The sequence below is a fragment of the Littorina saxatilis genome, linkage group LG3, assembly GCF_037325665.1.
Source record: "Littorina saxatilis isolate snail1 linkage group LG3, US_GU_Lsax_2.0, whole genome shotgun sequence".
In the NCBI taxonomy this organism is placed as follows: Eukaryota; Metazoa; Mollusca; class Gastropoda; order Littorinimorpha; family Littorinidae; genus Littorina; species Littorina saxatilis.
This window is the reverse complement of record NC_090247.1, coordinates 70370356-70383434: the sequence shown is the minus strand read 5'-3', so window position 1 is coordinate 70383434 and position 13079 is coordinate 70370356. Positions and strand designations below refer to the sequence as shown.

The 13079-nt window shown below is 43.8% G+C and overlaps 1 protein-coding gene across 1 annotated transcript in view; it reads left to right on the top strand.

Annotated features, from left to right (window-relative positions):
• LOC138963139 (acetyl-CoA carboxylase-like) overlaps positions 1-13079 on the top strand; it is an 83895-nt gene that overhangs the window by 36739 nt on the left and 34077 nt on the right. Inside the window, exons 20-31 of the mRNA XM_070335172.1 lie at positions 786-905; positions 1323-1512; positions 2036-2160; positions 3242-3355; positions 4034-4147; positions 4562-4651; positions 6648-6766; positions 7423-7572; positions 8687-8783; positions 11262-11375; positions 11916-11972; positions 12718-12759. Coding sequence (XP_070191273.1) covers positions 786-905; positions 1323-1512; positions 2036-2160; positions 3242-3355; positions 4034-4147; positions 4562-4651; positions 6648-6766; positions 7423-7572; positions 8687-8783; positions 11262-11375; positions 11916-11972; positions 12718-12759 — 1332 coding nt within the window. The remainder of the gene's footprint in view (positions 1-785; positions 906-1322; positions 1513-2035; positions 2161-3241; positions 3356-4033; positions 4148-4561; positions 4652-6647; positions 6767-7422; positions 7573-8686; positions 8784-11261; positions 11376-11915; positions 11973-12717; positions 12760-13079) is intronic.

Genomic DNA, 13079 nt, shown 5'->3' with positions numbered 1-13079 from the left:
TTTTGTAATGTTTTCAACTCAAAAGGTTTGACGCCTGTGAAAGAATGTTCAATAAAAATCTATCTCTGTTGCTAAAATCACCACTTCAGTAAGGGTGAAACCAGGTTGCCTGCACTTCATAGAAACTGTGGCTTGTGAAAAGTGGCGGGAAGAGGCAGCGTTAATGAAAAAGCTGAGGCATCGAGTGGAGGATGCACGGCTGTTCCCAAGGCTTCATTTCTGCTTCCTTAGCTGCAGGCTATTTGTAGCACCCATCCTTTCTTCACAGCAGAGATAACACATTAGCTAGTAGCTCTCTCTGTGCCATGCACTGATCAGGCCAATCTCCCAGTATAGCGTGGAAGCAGTTGGGTATAACAGGCAAGCGAGCCAAACTATTCCCTCTGCTTGGCTATTTTTAACTCACACTAAAACACAAGCTAGGAACAGGCGTGGAGACCGGCACGGTTGGCCTAGTAGTAAGGCGTCCGCCCCGTGATCGGAAGGTCGTGGGTTTGAACCCCGGCCGGGTCATACCTAAGACTTTAAAATTGGTAATCTAGTGGCTGCTCCGCCTGGCGTCTGGCATTATGGGGTTAGTGCTAAGACTGGTTGGTCCGGTGTCAGAATAATGTTTACTGGGTGAGACATGAAGCCTGTGCTGCGACTTCTGTCTTGTGTGTGGCGCACGTTATATGTCAAAGCAGCACCGCCCTGATATGGCCCTTCGTGGTCGGCTGGGCGTTAAGCAAAAAAAAAAAATAATAAAAAAACAGTCGTGGATGACGTTTGTTGTTGTGTTACAGGAGCTGATCGCACAGGGTCACGGGCGAGTGCCTCACCAGGTGGAGCGTTGCATCCGTCGCCTCATGTCGTCGTATTCCTCCAACATCACGTCCATGCTCAGCCAGTTTCCTAGTCAACCCGTGAGTCTGGACATTTATTAACATTTATTTTTATTTCATTTATTTTGTTCTGGTCCTGTGTTTTGTTTCTACTCATCGCTTCACTCCTGATTCGTGTTATGGTATGATATGGTTATTTTTCTGACACAAGCATACACTGACATAAATGTACAACACACATCCAAATAGACGTACGCAAGTGTACACACACACACACACACACACAAGAACACAGGTGCACAGACAGAGAGTAGTGCGTGCACAACATAATTGCACATACACATGCAAGCGCACACACAAGCCAAACTGGTCTTTATGATGTAAGGACAACCTTTTTTTATGAAATAAAGTAAAGCATACTAGCAGTAGCAGATTGGCTATTTTTGTTAATTTGAAATATTTGAATCTGTGTAATAATTTTTGTTGTTTTGTTTCCAGATCGCCAATGTGATAGACAACCACGCAGCAACGCTGACGAAGCGAGCGGACCGCGACTGCTTCTTCATGAACACGCAGGGCATCGTGCAGCTGGTGCAGCGCTATCGCAACGGTATCCGCGGCCACATGAAGGTGGTTGTCCAGGACCTGCTGCGACAGTACCTGTGTGTAGAGCTACAGTTCCAGCATGGTGAGCACAGACTGGGGTGGGAGGGAGGGATGGTTGGGGGAGGGGGGGGGGGGGGGTCAACGGTATCCGCGGCCACATGAAGATGGTTGTCCAGGACCTGCTGCGACAGTACCTGTGTGTAGAGCTACAGTTCCAGCATGGTGAGCACAGATTGACCGCTTGATATGACCCCTTTCTTTCGAAACATACAAGTTTACCATTTGTTGCGGCAATGATTGCTTACCCCCAGTGATCACTTGAGATCACTGGATTTTTGGGAACATGCGTGCTCAGTGATCACTGCAGGCCATCACCAGTGAATTTAAAAGAAAAAGGCGTATTGAGCAGGCACAGCATAACATACACAGTCAGGTATTTGCTGTGATCGCTGGGTTTAACTGGTCGACCACATGTTATTGTTTGACACACATTCTGGGGCGCAACTCTTCCAAGTTTGGAAATGGTGACTTCCGAACATCGTCTATTGTGGTGAATAAAATGCCTGTGATATGATATTGATGGTGTGTGTGTGTCTGCATTGCAGGCTCTTATGACAAGTGCGTGCAGCAGCTGCGGGACAAGAACAAGGACAACATCCCGCTGGTCATGCAGACCATCTTTTCTCACATCGCCGTGCAGCAGAAAAACTCCCTGGTCATTCTCCTCATTGTACGTTACTTAACAACAACAATAACAATAATGAACGCTTTCTCGCCCCTTCTCACAAGAGTTCACTGCCATGTACAATAGTAAAGCATAAGCGCACGCACACATTGCGATGTACAATAGCAAAGCACACGCTCGATCACTCACTCACTCACTCACTCACTCACTCACTCACTCACTCACTCACTCACTCACTCACTCACTCACCTTGCTCACTCACCTTGCTCACTCACTCACTCACTCACCTCACTCACTCACTCACTCACTCTCACTCACTCACTCTCACTCACTCACACTCACTCACTCACTCACCTTAAGCTTGCTCATGTACAAAGATGTCTGAGAGTTCATTTATTTTCAAATATCTTCTTCTTTAATATCGGGTTTTCTCAGTTTTCCCTTCATTAAAGTTAATTTAATTTCGATATTGAAGACTCCATTTCTTTGAAAGTTGTAATTTTTCAACAGGATTGTATTGTTTTTCATATGTGTGCACTTATTTTTGCTAAAAAGAAAAGATTCCATACCAGTGCTAAAAGAGCAGTCATACAAACTGATTTGTTTTGTGTGCATCAGTACCCTGTTCTGGATCGGGATTCTCACCAGGTATTGGTCGTGGGATGCATCACAGGTGCTGCTTTGGGCTATATGTGACAGGTGGTGTGCGCAGGGCAATTAAAAAGGACCTCTTTGTGCTCTTTTGTAGATTTTCAGTCCCATAAAATATATACAGCCTGATGTTAAAAAGGTAAAACCGAAGTTGGGTTGCTTAGATCTTGCTTGCAATCCACACCCTCCCAATTGATGATGATGGCCTGTTTGCAATTCACACCCTCCCAATTGATGATGAAGGCCTGTTTGCAATCCACACCCTCCCAATTGATGATGAAGGCCTGTTTGCAATCCACACCCTCCCAATTGATGATGAAGGCCTGTTTGCAATCCACACCCTCCCAATTGATGATGAAGGCCTGTTTGCAATTCACACCCTCCCAATTGATGATGAAGGCCTGTTTGCATGTGTGTCTTGTAAAAGTCACAATAAAGCCACAATGTGTATTAAAGTGTTACACTGTGTGCACAGGACCACCTGTGCGGCAAGGAGCCGGGCCTGACGGACGAGCTGGCCAGCGTGCTGAGTGAACTGACCCAGCTCAGCAAGACGGAGAACTCCAAGGTGGCCCTTAAGGCCAGACAGGTCAGCGCTTTGCTTTGTCAACGTATTAATGATAATGTATAATACTTCCAGAGCGACCGGCAAGGTTGGCCTAGTGGTAAGGCGTCCGCTATGTGATCGGGAGGTCGTGGGTTCGAACCCCCGGCCGGGTCATACCTAAGACTTTAAAATTGGCAATCTAGTGGCTGCTCTGCCTGGCGTCTGGCATTATGGGGTTAGTGCTAGGACTGGTTGGTCCGGTGTCAGAATAATGTGACTGGGTGAGACATGAAGCCTGTGCTGCGACTTCTGTCTTGTGTGTGGCGCACGTTAAATGTCAAAGCAGCACCGCCCTGATATGGCCCTTCGTGGTCGGCTGGGCGTTAAGCAAACAAACAAACAAACAAACTTCCAGAGCGCATACATCTAGGGTTAGACCCTTCTCAGAGTGCTTTACAATTTCTGGAAAATAAACACACACACAAATATAATTGTTTACGTATTCGATTCCCCTCAAATCGGCGTGTGGTTGCCTAAATGGTGGGGTAACAATTGGTCATACACGTAAAAACCCACTCGTGCAAATAAAAACCACACGAGTGTATGTGGGAGTTTTAGCCCATGGGTGTGTCAAAGGAAATGTTCCATTTATATATATGTTATTTTAATGGACAATAAAGTTTTCTTAATGTTATTGTTATGTTATTGTTATTGTTTCAGGTGTTGATAGCAGCCCACCAACCGACGTACGAACACCGCTACAACCACATGGAGTCCATCTTCCTGTCCTCCATCAACATGTACGGCCATGACTTCTGCCCCGAGAACCTGCAGGTCAGTGCCCTTACCTGGTGTCCCCCCCCTCCCCTGCAGGAGAAGCTCTATGTCGGCCAAGCAGCTCTAAAGAGGATGTCAACTTTCGTACGCGCCACAGGAGTGGACGTCTGAAGACTTTATAGCCTTACATTTCACTTTATTAGTTTGATTATTTCTGTAAAAATACCAGAGGCGTGTTGGATTGCACAGTGATTTTACTTTATATTGGTGGGTTCCGTAAAACCAACAAACATTTTGTTTAGAGGGAGGTTTTGATCAGTCTCTTTCCCAGTGTTCGAGATGCGTATAATTTGAAATAAGATGCTGAACACATTTGTGCAAAGTTGTCCAGTTTACAATGCGTTTTTTAGCCTTCAATGCTCCCTGGTTATTTCATATTTTATTAGTGTGATTTTTGTGGTTGTGTTTCAGAAACTGATCAACTCTGAGACAGCCATCTACGACGTACTGCAGGAGTTCTTCTTCCATCCCAACGACCTGGTCAAGGTGGCTGCCTTGGAGGTCAGTTCACTGTTAACGCAGATAGTAGTTCTTCCACAAAAATTGTGGAAAGTAGACGCATGCCGGAAATAACTCTGTCGGGTTTGTATGGCTTGTGAAAGAGTGAATACTCTTACTTTTAGTGAGGCAAGCTTTCTACATGTGCTTGTCCACAAGTTTCAGACACCCCTCGTTATAGCAACTGGCCTATAATTCCATGTGGAAAAGTTTGACTCACTAAAAGCAAGAGCATTCACTCTTAATCTTTCACAACCCATACAAATGCAACAGAGTTATTTCCCAACATCGTCTATTGCAAGAATGGGACCTCATGAGCAGGAAAAGAGAATATATAGTGGGTTTTTTTCAGAAAGCAAGAACTTGCGAGCACTTTGCTGATGGGATTTTTAATGAGGGTAAACGAGGGAGTATGTTGTGTGATCCAGGTTTGTGTTACAGAAATCAAAAGTCGTTGAGCACTTTGTTTATCAGATTTGTGTGAGACTAGATGTGTGCGCTTGAAACCTGTTGTGAGTTCTAATAGATGATTTTCAGAAATAACCCTATCGGGTTTGTTTGGGTTATGAAAGAGCGAATACTCTTTCTTTTCTTGAGGCGCCCACAAAATAAATTCCACACAAAATCACATTGTGCACAGGAAGCAGCCAGCTTGTTGATTTTAGGCGTGTGTCTAGTTAAAGGGTGTTATTATCTGGCATAGCAGCCAGGTTGTTGATTTTAGGTGTGTGTCTAAGTTAAAGGGTGTTATTATCTGGCATAGCAGCCAGGTTGTTGATTTTAGGCGTGTGTCTAAGTTAAAGGGTGTTATTATCTGGCATAGCAGCCAGGTTGTTGATTTTAGGCGTGTGTCTAAGTTAAAGGGTGTTATTATCTGGCATAGCAGCCAGGTTGTTGATTTTAGGCGTGTGTCTAAGTTAAAGGGTGTTATTATCTGGCATAGCAGCCAGGTTGTTGATTTTAGGCGTGTGTCTAAGTTAAAGGGTGTTATCTGGCATAGCAGCCAGGTTGTTGATTTTAAGTGTGTGTCTAAGTTAAAGGGTGTTATTATCTGGCATAGCAGCCAGGTTGTTGATTTTAGGTGTGTGTCTAAGTTAAAGGGTGTTATTATCTGGCATAGCAGCCAGGTTGTTGATTTTAAGTGTGTGTCTAAGTTAAAGGGTGTTATTATCTGGCATAGCAGCCAGGTTGTTGATTTTAGGCGTGTGTCTAGTTAAAGGGTGTTATTATCTGGCATAGCAGCCAGGTTGTTGATTTTAGGTGTGTGTCTAGTTAAAGGGTGTTATTATCTGGCATAGCAGCCAGCTTGTTGATTTTAGGCGTGTGTCTAGTTAAAGGGTGTTATTATCTGGCATAGCAGCCAGGTTGTTGATTTTAGGTGTGTGTCTAAGTTAAAGGGTGTTATTATCTGGTATAGCAGCCAGGTTGTTGATTTTAGGCGTGTGTCTAGTTAAAGGGTGTTATTATCTGGCATAGCAGCCAGGTTGTTGATTTTAGGTGTGTGTCTAGTTAAAGGGTGTTATTATCTGGCATAGCAGCCAGCTTGTTGATTTTAGGTGTGTGTCTAGTTAAATGGTGTTATTATCTGGCATAGCAGCTTCAGCAGATCTGTGATGGTAAACATGATCGCTTATACAAAAAGAATGTACCTTTGAAAATGATTGTGACTTACTTAGGCCCTTTGCCCCCAACGGAGCATAGGCCATTGACGACATTTTTCGTCGTCAATGCTTCTGTGACGTGTTTTTTTCTTTTCTAGGCAGGGGTGTTGGCCCTATGCAAACCTCTGAACGAGGTGGTCCAAATTTGTCTGACCTCTATCCTTCGACCTGTCCAGCATGGGTGACCCTACCAGGAGCTTAAGCTCCCGCTGGCATAGCTCTCCGGGTTACTGAGGCACGCAAGCCATCACACCACGACAAGGAATAGACCATGTGATGAAGAATGATTGTGAGGATGAATGATGATATTGACTGAACACATTTCTCCATGCTTGCAGGTGTACATCCGGCGTGCCTACGTGGCGTACGAGTTACACTCCCTGCAGCACTCCTGTCTGAACGAGGGAACCTCTGTCGTGGAGTTCAGGTTCTTGCTGCCGCGCTCCCATCCTAACAGGTCAGTGCTCCTTGTCGCTCTTAGTATGCAGTCTTTGTATGGTAACTACTTCTCCCAACTCTAAGTACGGATTCCCAAGCTCAGAGGACAAAGGGTGGGTTGGACCTTGGCTGCAATCTACTGGCCGTATAAAATTTCATCTCACACGGCATCACTGCAGAGCGCCTAGAACTGTACCCACGGAATATGCGCGATATAAGACTCATTGATTGATTGATTGATTGAAAGTAAGGATAGGTCCAAATCTCTTTGCTACAAAAACATTGCCTTGTTAGTGGACCTCCTACTTACCAAAACTATCGGATGGCCGAGTAAAAATTGGGGTAAATTTACAAAGGTTATAAACAGAAAATCAGATCTTAAAAAGGAGGGAGTCTTAAAAAATGGGGTAAATTTACAGAGGTTATAAACAGAAAATCAGATCTTAAAAAGGAAGGAGTCTTAAAAAAATGGGGTAAATTTACAGAGGTTATAAACAGAAAATCAGATCTTAAAAAGGAGGGAGTCTTAAAAAATGGGGTAAATTTACAGAGGTTATAAACAGAAAATCTAAGAAAACAGGTTCTTAAAACAGGGAGTGTAAAATCGGGGTCTAAAAAGGGATACCCATTTTGCTGTGAAAAGACTACAGGGCTGTATTATTGTTGTCGTCACAGGATGATGGTGACTCGCTTCGACTCGCACAGCTTGATGAGGGTGAGCAGCATGGAGAAGGAATCGTCCGACTCGGACAACTGGGAGGAGCCCCCCATCTGTCAGCGCATGGGGGTCATGACCGCCTTCGAGTCCTTCGATGCCATGGCTGAGTGAGTGCACTGCTCAACGCGTCTTTTTCTCTGATTGTTATTTGTGTCCAGTCTCCTGTCTGCATAAAAAATCTCAGTCTCTGTTTCTGTCTCTGTCCTTCTCTCTCTGTCTGTCTCTGTCTATCACTGTCTCTGTACCTCTTATTGTCTCTCCCTATTTGTCTCTCTCTCTCTATATATATATATATCTCTCTCTCTCTCTCTTTCTTTCTCTCTTTCTTTCTTTCTTTCTTTCTTTCTTTCTTTCTTTCTTTTTCTCTCTCTCTCTCTCTCTCTCTCTCTCTCTCTCTCTCTCTCTCTCTCTCTCTATCTCCATATTTTTGTGGATTTCTCTCTTTCGAGATCTTTTTCTCTTCTAACTCTGTACCTCTGTGTATCTCTCTGTGTATCTCTCTGTGTATCTCTCTGTGTATCTCTCTGTGTATCTCTCTGTGTATCTCTCTGTGTATCTCTGTGTATCTCTCTGTGTATCTCTCTGTGTATCTCTCTGTGTATCTCTCTGTGTATCTCTCTGTGTATCTCTCTGTGTATCTCTCTGTGTATCTCTCTGTGTATCTCTCTGTGTCTTGTCATTACCGTCCAGCCAGTTTGTAAATGTGTGTGTATGCAAATGTAAGCACATGTGTGTATGGGTGCGTGCAAGTTGTGTGTATTTATTTGTCGTGCTGTTGGGTGTGTGTAGAGGCCAGACACTGTGTAAATATGTAGGTCTGAGAGACATGCAGCTTAATCTTTCACAACCTCTGTGTCCATGTAAACTGAGAAAGGAATCAAACTTGCATCATCCCCGGTTTGCCAAATCAGTTGTAGGGACATTCAAATCTACTAAGGCCACAAAAAAAAATAGGTCTGTTTACGGTAACCCGACCGACCCTATTTTTTTCGCGCGACCCTAGACTTTTTTTTTGGAATTTGGGGGGGAAAAAAAAGAAAAAAAAATCTTTTTTTTTTTTTTTTGTGCAAAATAACGTAAAAATATGGTTTTTTTGGGGGGAAAAAAAAAAAAAATCCCGACCTACCGACCCTATTTTTTTGGCCTATGTTACCGTAAACAGACCTATTTTTTTTTGTTTTTTGCCTAACCAACCATTGACCAACCAACCTGTGTGTGCAGCAACTTTGAGATGCTGATGGACAAGTTCCAGAGTCAGCAGAGACCAGACAGCCCCGTCCTGTCAGACGACGAGATGGGGTCTGTCCAGTCCATGCAGGTAACAGCCTGCTGAATTATCCTCGGATCCGCAAATTTCAGAGGGAACCTGTTTGGTTTTCCTAGTAAGGAAATACATCTCCGAGGACAAAAATCCAATACAAAAAAAAAAAAAAGTTTTCTTACGAATCTAGCCCGATGAAAGATCACTTGATCCCAGCGAAGCTTGAGGTATCCCACGAACGCTATACTGTAATCGACTTGAGAAATTTTCATACCGATAATACATGATAAAGAAAAATTCGTTGTGCCCGATCAGGGGCTACAGTTGGAGATGGAAGTTCACCAAAAATTGGGAATATACTAACTTAAATACGGTGGGTGCAATAGGCGCCCCCATTTTGTGCACATGTGTTAGTGTTACTGTTTGTGTGTGTGTGTGTGTGTGTGCGCGCGTGCATGACTCTGTACTCGTGTGTGTGTGTGTGTGTGTGTGTGTGTGTGTGTGTGTGAGTGTGTAAGAAAGAGAGAGAGGGAGAGAGAGTGTGTGTGTGTATGTGTGTGTGCATGAGTTTGTTTGTGTGTATATGAGTGTGTATGTGTGTAAGGTGTGTGTGTCCGTCTGTCTATGTGCGTATGAGTGTGTTTTGTGTGTGAGATTTGTGTGAGTCACTGTGTGTGTGTGTGGGTGTGTGTGTGAGCCTGTGTGCATGCATGCGTGCGTATGTAGATTGTGTGTGTGTGTGTGCGCGAGTCTGTTCTCGTGTGTGTGTGTGTGTGTGTGTGTGTGTGTGTGTGTGTGTGTGTGTGTGTGTGTGTGTGTGTGTGTGTGTGTGTGTGTGTGTGTGTGTGTGTGTGTGTGTAGTGTAGGAGAGAGAGACAGACAGACAGACAGAGAAAGAGAGAGAGGATGTGGTTATTTAGATGTGTGTGCGTACATACACGCGTGCGTGTGTGTGTGTGTTTTTCTGTGTGTGTAAGAGAGAGAGAGAGAGAGAGAGAATATGTGTGTGTATGTGCGTGTGCGTGAGTTTGTGTGTACCGTATTTGACAGACAACAAGCCGCGACTTTTAAAAGAAAGAAAAAATCGCATTGCGGCTTATAAAAAGATGCGGCTAAAACGTTACCTAAACTTCAATAGCATTCACCTAATGGAAGTCGCCGCGGATTTTCATTTCGCTCGATTAGCGATTACCGGAACTTTATTAGCTCGCTATTCAAGACTCGGCGCTTTTCTCTTTCTTTCACGAATCTTCGTTTGTCAACAAGTCGTCGTGACAAGATAGCGTCCAGAGAAACACCGGATGTATCAGGATCTCGCGCGCGCGAGATTTCGTTTTTTTGTGTCTCGCGATAGTTGGAGGAGCGAGAGCCGCCATGTTGTGTTTTCGTCTGCTCGAAATGTGCGCAAAAGTCGTAAATCATCCAAAAAAAGGCTTATTCCGGGCGGGACTACATGTGTGTGTTGGTTACAAATTGTGTGTGATATTTTTCTTCAAACTTTTTCACTTTTCTTCTTTGTTTCACTTGTTTATTCTCGGAGCCGATTTCGCCAAATACCGTACTTTCGTTTGCCTGGTTGTTTTGATATGATTGACACAATCTGATTATATTTTTTTCGACGGCGGCTAATTTAGTGACGCAGCCTATACGTGGCTCGTCCCAATTTTTTTTTTAAAGTCGGAGGTGCGGCTTATAAAACGGTGCGTCTTGTAATCCGTCAAATACGGTATATTTGTGCGTGTGTGTGTGTGACTTGGGATGGGTGTGAGTGTGTGTGAGAGAGAGGGAGAGGGAGAGAGAGAGAGAGAGAGAGAGAGAGAGAGAGAGAGAGAGAGAGAGAGAGAGAGAGAGAGAGAGAGAGAGAGAGAGAGAGAGAGAGAGAGAGAGAGAGAGAAAGCGGATTTGTCCTTCGCTGGGGGTATGCAGTGCCTTGGCATTGCACTTCTACTTAATTTAGACTTAGTACACTGTTTCAGATCAATGTGCTATGGTACACTGTACAGAAATAATAATCTAAACAACGAAGTGACTGTGGTAAGATGAACAAAGTTAAAAAACAAAGGAATACTGTACTCACCAATACAAGAACGAGACAAGACGGTACGGATTTTCGCTTATGGAAGCTTCATCAGGAAAAACAAGAACACAAAAGACAACAAAAAGCAGACGCAACACGGAACGAACAAGGTTTGCTATTTCCAGCCAGGAGAGGCCTTATGCCATCCTGAACCCCCCTCCCCCTCCACCCAGCGTTACCCCTACACCCCACCATGGCCTTGGCAGCTCGTGGACCCCAGCCTATTTCAGAGTTTTTCAAGACAGTAGTTCTCCAGCCTGGTGTAATTGACCGGCTCTTTGGCTTTGCTCCTTGAAAGTGTAGTGCATGCTGGTTTTAAAAGGGAGAGAGTCTTAAATTGGGGGGGGGGGGGGGTCTTAAAAAAGGGGGGTTTACTGTGTATACACATTTTACGTACAAGCGATAACGGATGTGTTGCTAAGTATCATTACGGAAGGTGCCGGTCGCTTGATCAACAGAGCCTAGCGGACGCAGACGACCCAAACCACATCATCAACATCGCCATCATGATGGACATCTCCGCAGAGGACAGCGGCCTCGCCCTGCGATTCCAGAACTTCTGCAAAAGCAAGGTCAGCTCAAATCCCAAACTTATAGACTTCTTACCCGTCTACCCCCATGGCATGGAGAGTAACTCCATCAATTTTAAACTTGACAAATTGGTAGCAAAGAAACTAATGCCAGTTTTCCAAAATTATAAATTCTCAAACATTACAGGAAGCCATATAAATAGAAACCCATAGTGAAAAGTTTAACTCATGTGATAAATACTATAAATTTGTGTTCTGTTTGCGTTTTGCTGATCTGGAGAAGTGTCATTTTTCGTTTGATTTTTGTTGTTGGGTGTCATTGTGTATATCTCTCCATGTTTATCAGTTCAGTGAGAATGTTGTTGGGTGTTATTGTGTATATCTCTCCATGTTTATCAGTTCAGTGAGAATGTTGTTGGGTGTTATTGTGTATTAATCTCTCCATGTTAATCAGTTCAGTGAGAATGTTGTTGGGTGTTATTGTGTATATCTCTCCATGTTAATCAGTTCAGTGAGAATGTTGTTGGGTGTTATTGTGTATATCTCTCCATGTTTATCAGTTCAGTGAGAATGTTGTTTCAGGAGCAAACACTGTACGACAGGGGCATCAGGAGAGTGACGTTCGTCGTGCCGAACAAGGTACTGTTTGTTTGTCCTCATACTTTTTTGGTTAAGGTCTCTGAATTCTTCTTACTGTGTTGTAGAAGAAATGTTTTCACAATGAACTGTGTTGATTTTGACTGATGCAGTATAAGGGCGGGGATGTAGCTCAGTCGGTAGCGCGCTGGAATTGTATCCAGTTGGCCGCTGTCAGCGTGAGTTCGTCCCCACGTTCGGCGAGAGATTTATTTCTCAGAGTCAACTTTGTGTGCAAACTCTCCTCGTCCGAACACCCCCGTGTGTACACGCAAGCACAAGAGCAAGTGCACACGAAAAAGATCCTGTAATCCATGTCAGAGTTCGGTGGGTTATAGAAACACGAAAATACCCAGCATGCTTCCTCCGAAAGCGGCGTATGGCTGCCTAAATGGCGGGGTAAAAACGGTCATACACGTAAAAGCCGTGGGAGTTTCACCCCATGAACGAACAAACAAACTGCTGCAGTATTTGATATAGGTAAAAAAATAAAATTTAAAAAAGTTGTTTTATTTGTGACCTATGCAATTGATTACAATGTATGTTTAATTCTTGTCTGTCTAGCTGAAAATGTTTCTTGGACAAACAGCTTGTGCACAAACCAAACGAACGTACATTTTATGTAGCATTGTAGAAATAATTATCGCAGAACGTCAGAAATAGCTGACATTGAACCTTGACTTTCTGGAAATAGTATACAGTGTTTTGCCAAAACTGTGTGTGCAACAGGCTGTTTTCTTGTCTGCAGAGGTCTGTGCCAAAGTACTTCACATACAGAGCCAAGTTCAAGGTCAGTGGTTCATTTCTTTTGTCCAGAGTTTTTTGTATTAGTTGTAAAGTTTAGTTTTGTTTTGTTCTGTCATGTCAATCCCTGGACTTGATATCACATGAAAATACAATGGCCTGCACACTGATTAACGATCTGCCAAATATCCCACTTGGGGTGGTCATCCTCACTGATTGAAAGTCCTCTCTGCAAGTTAAAAAACGATTTTGCGTGAGGACATTTGTGACCGGATCTGACAAAATGGTAGATAAGCCGCGGGAACCTCTTTTGAGATACATTGAATATACCAATGTAGGTCAATTATGGGAGAATTGGGTTGTTGG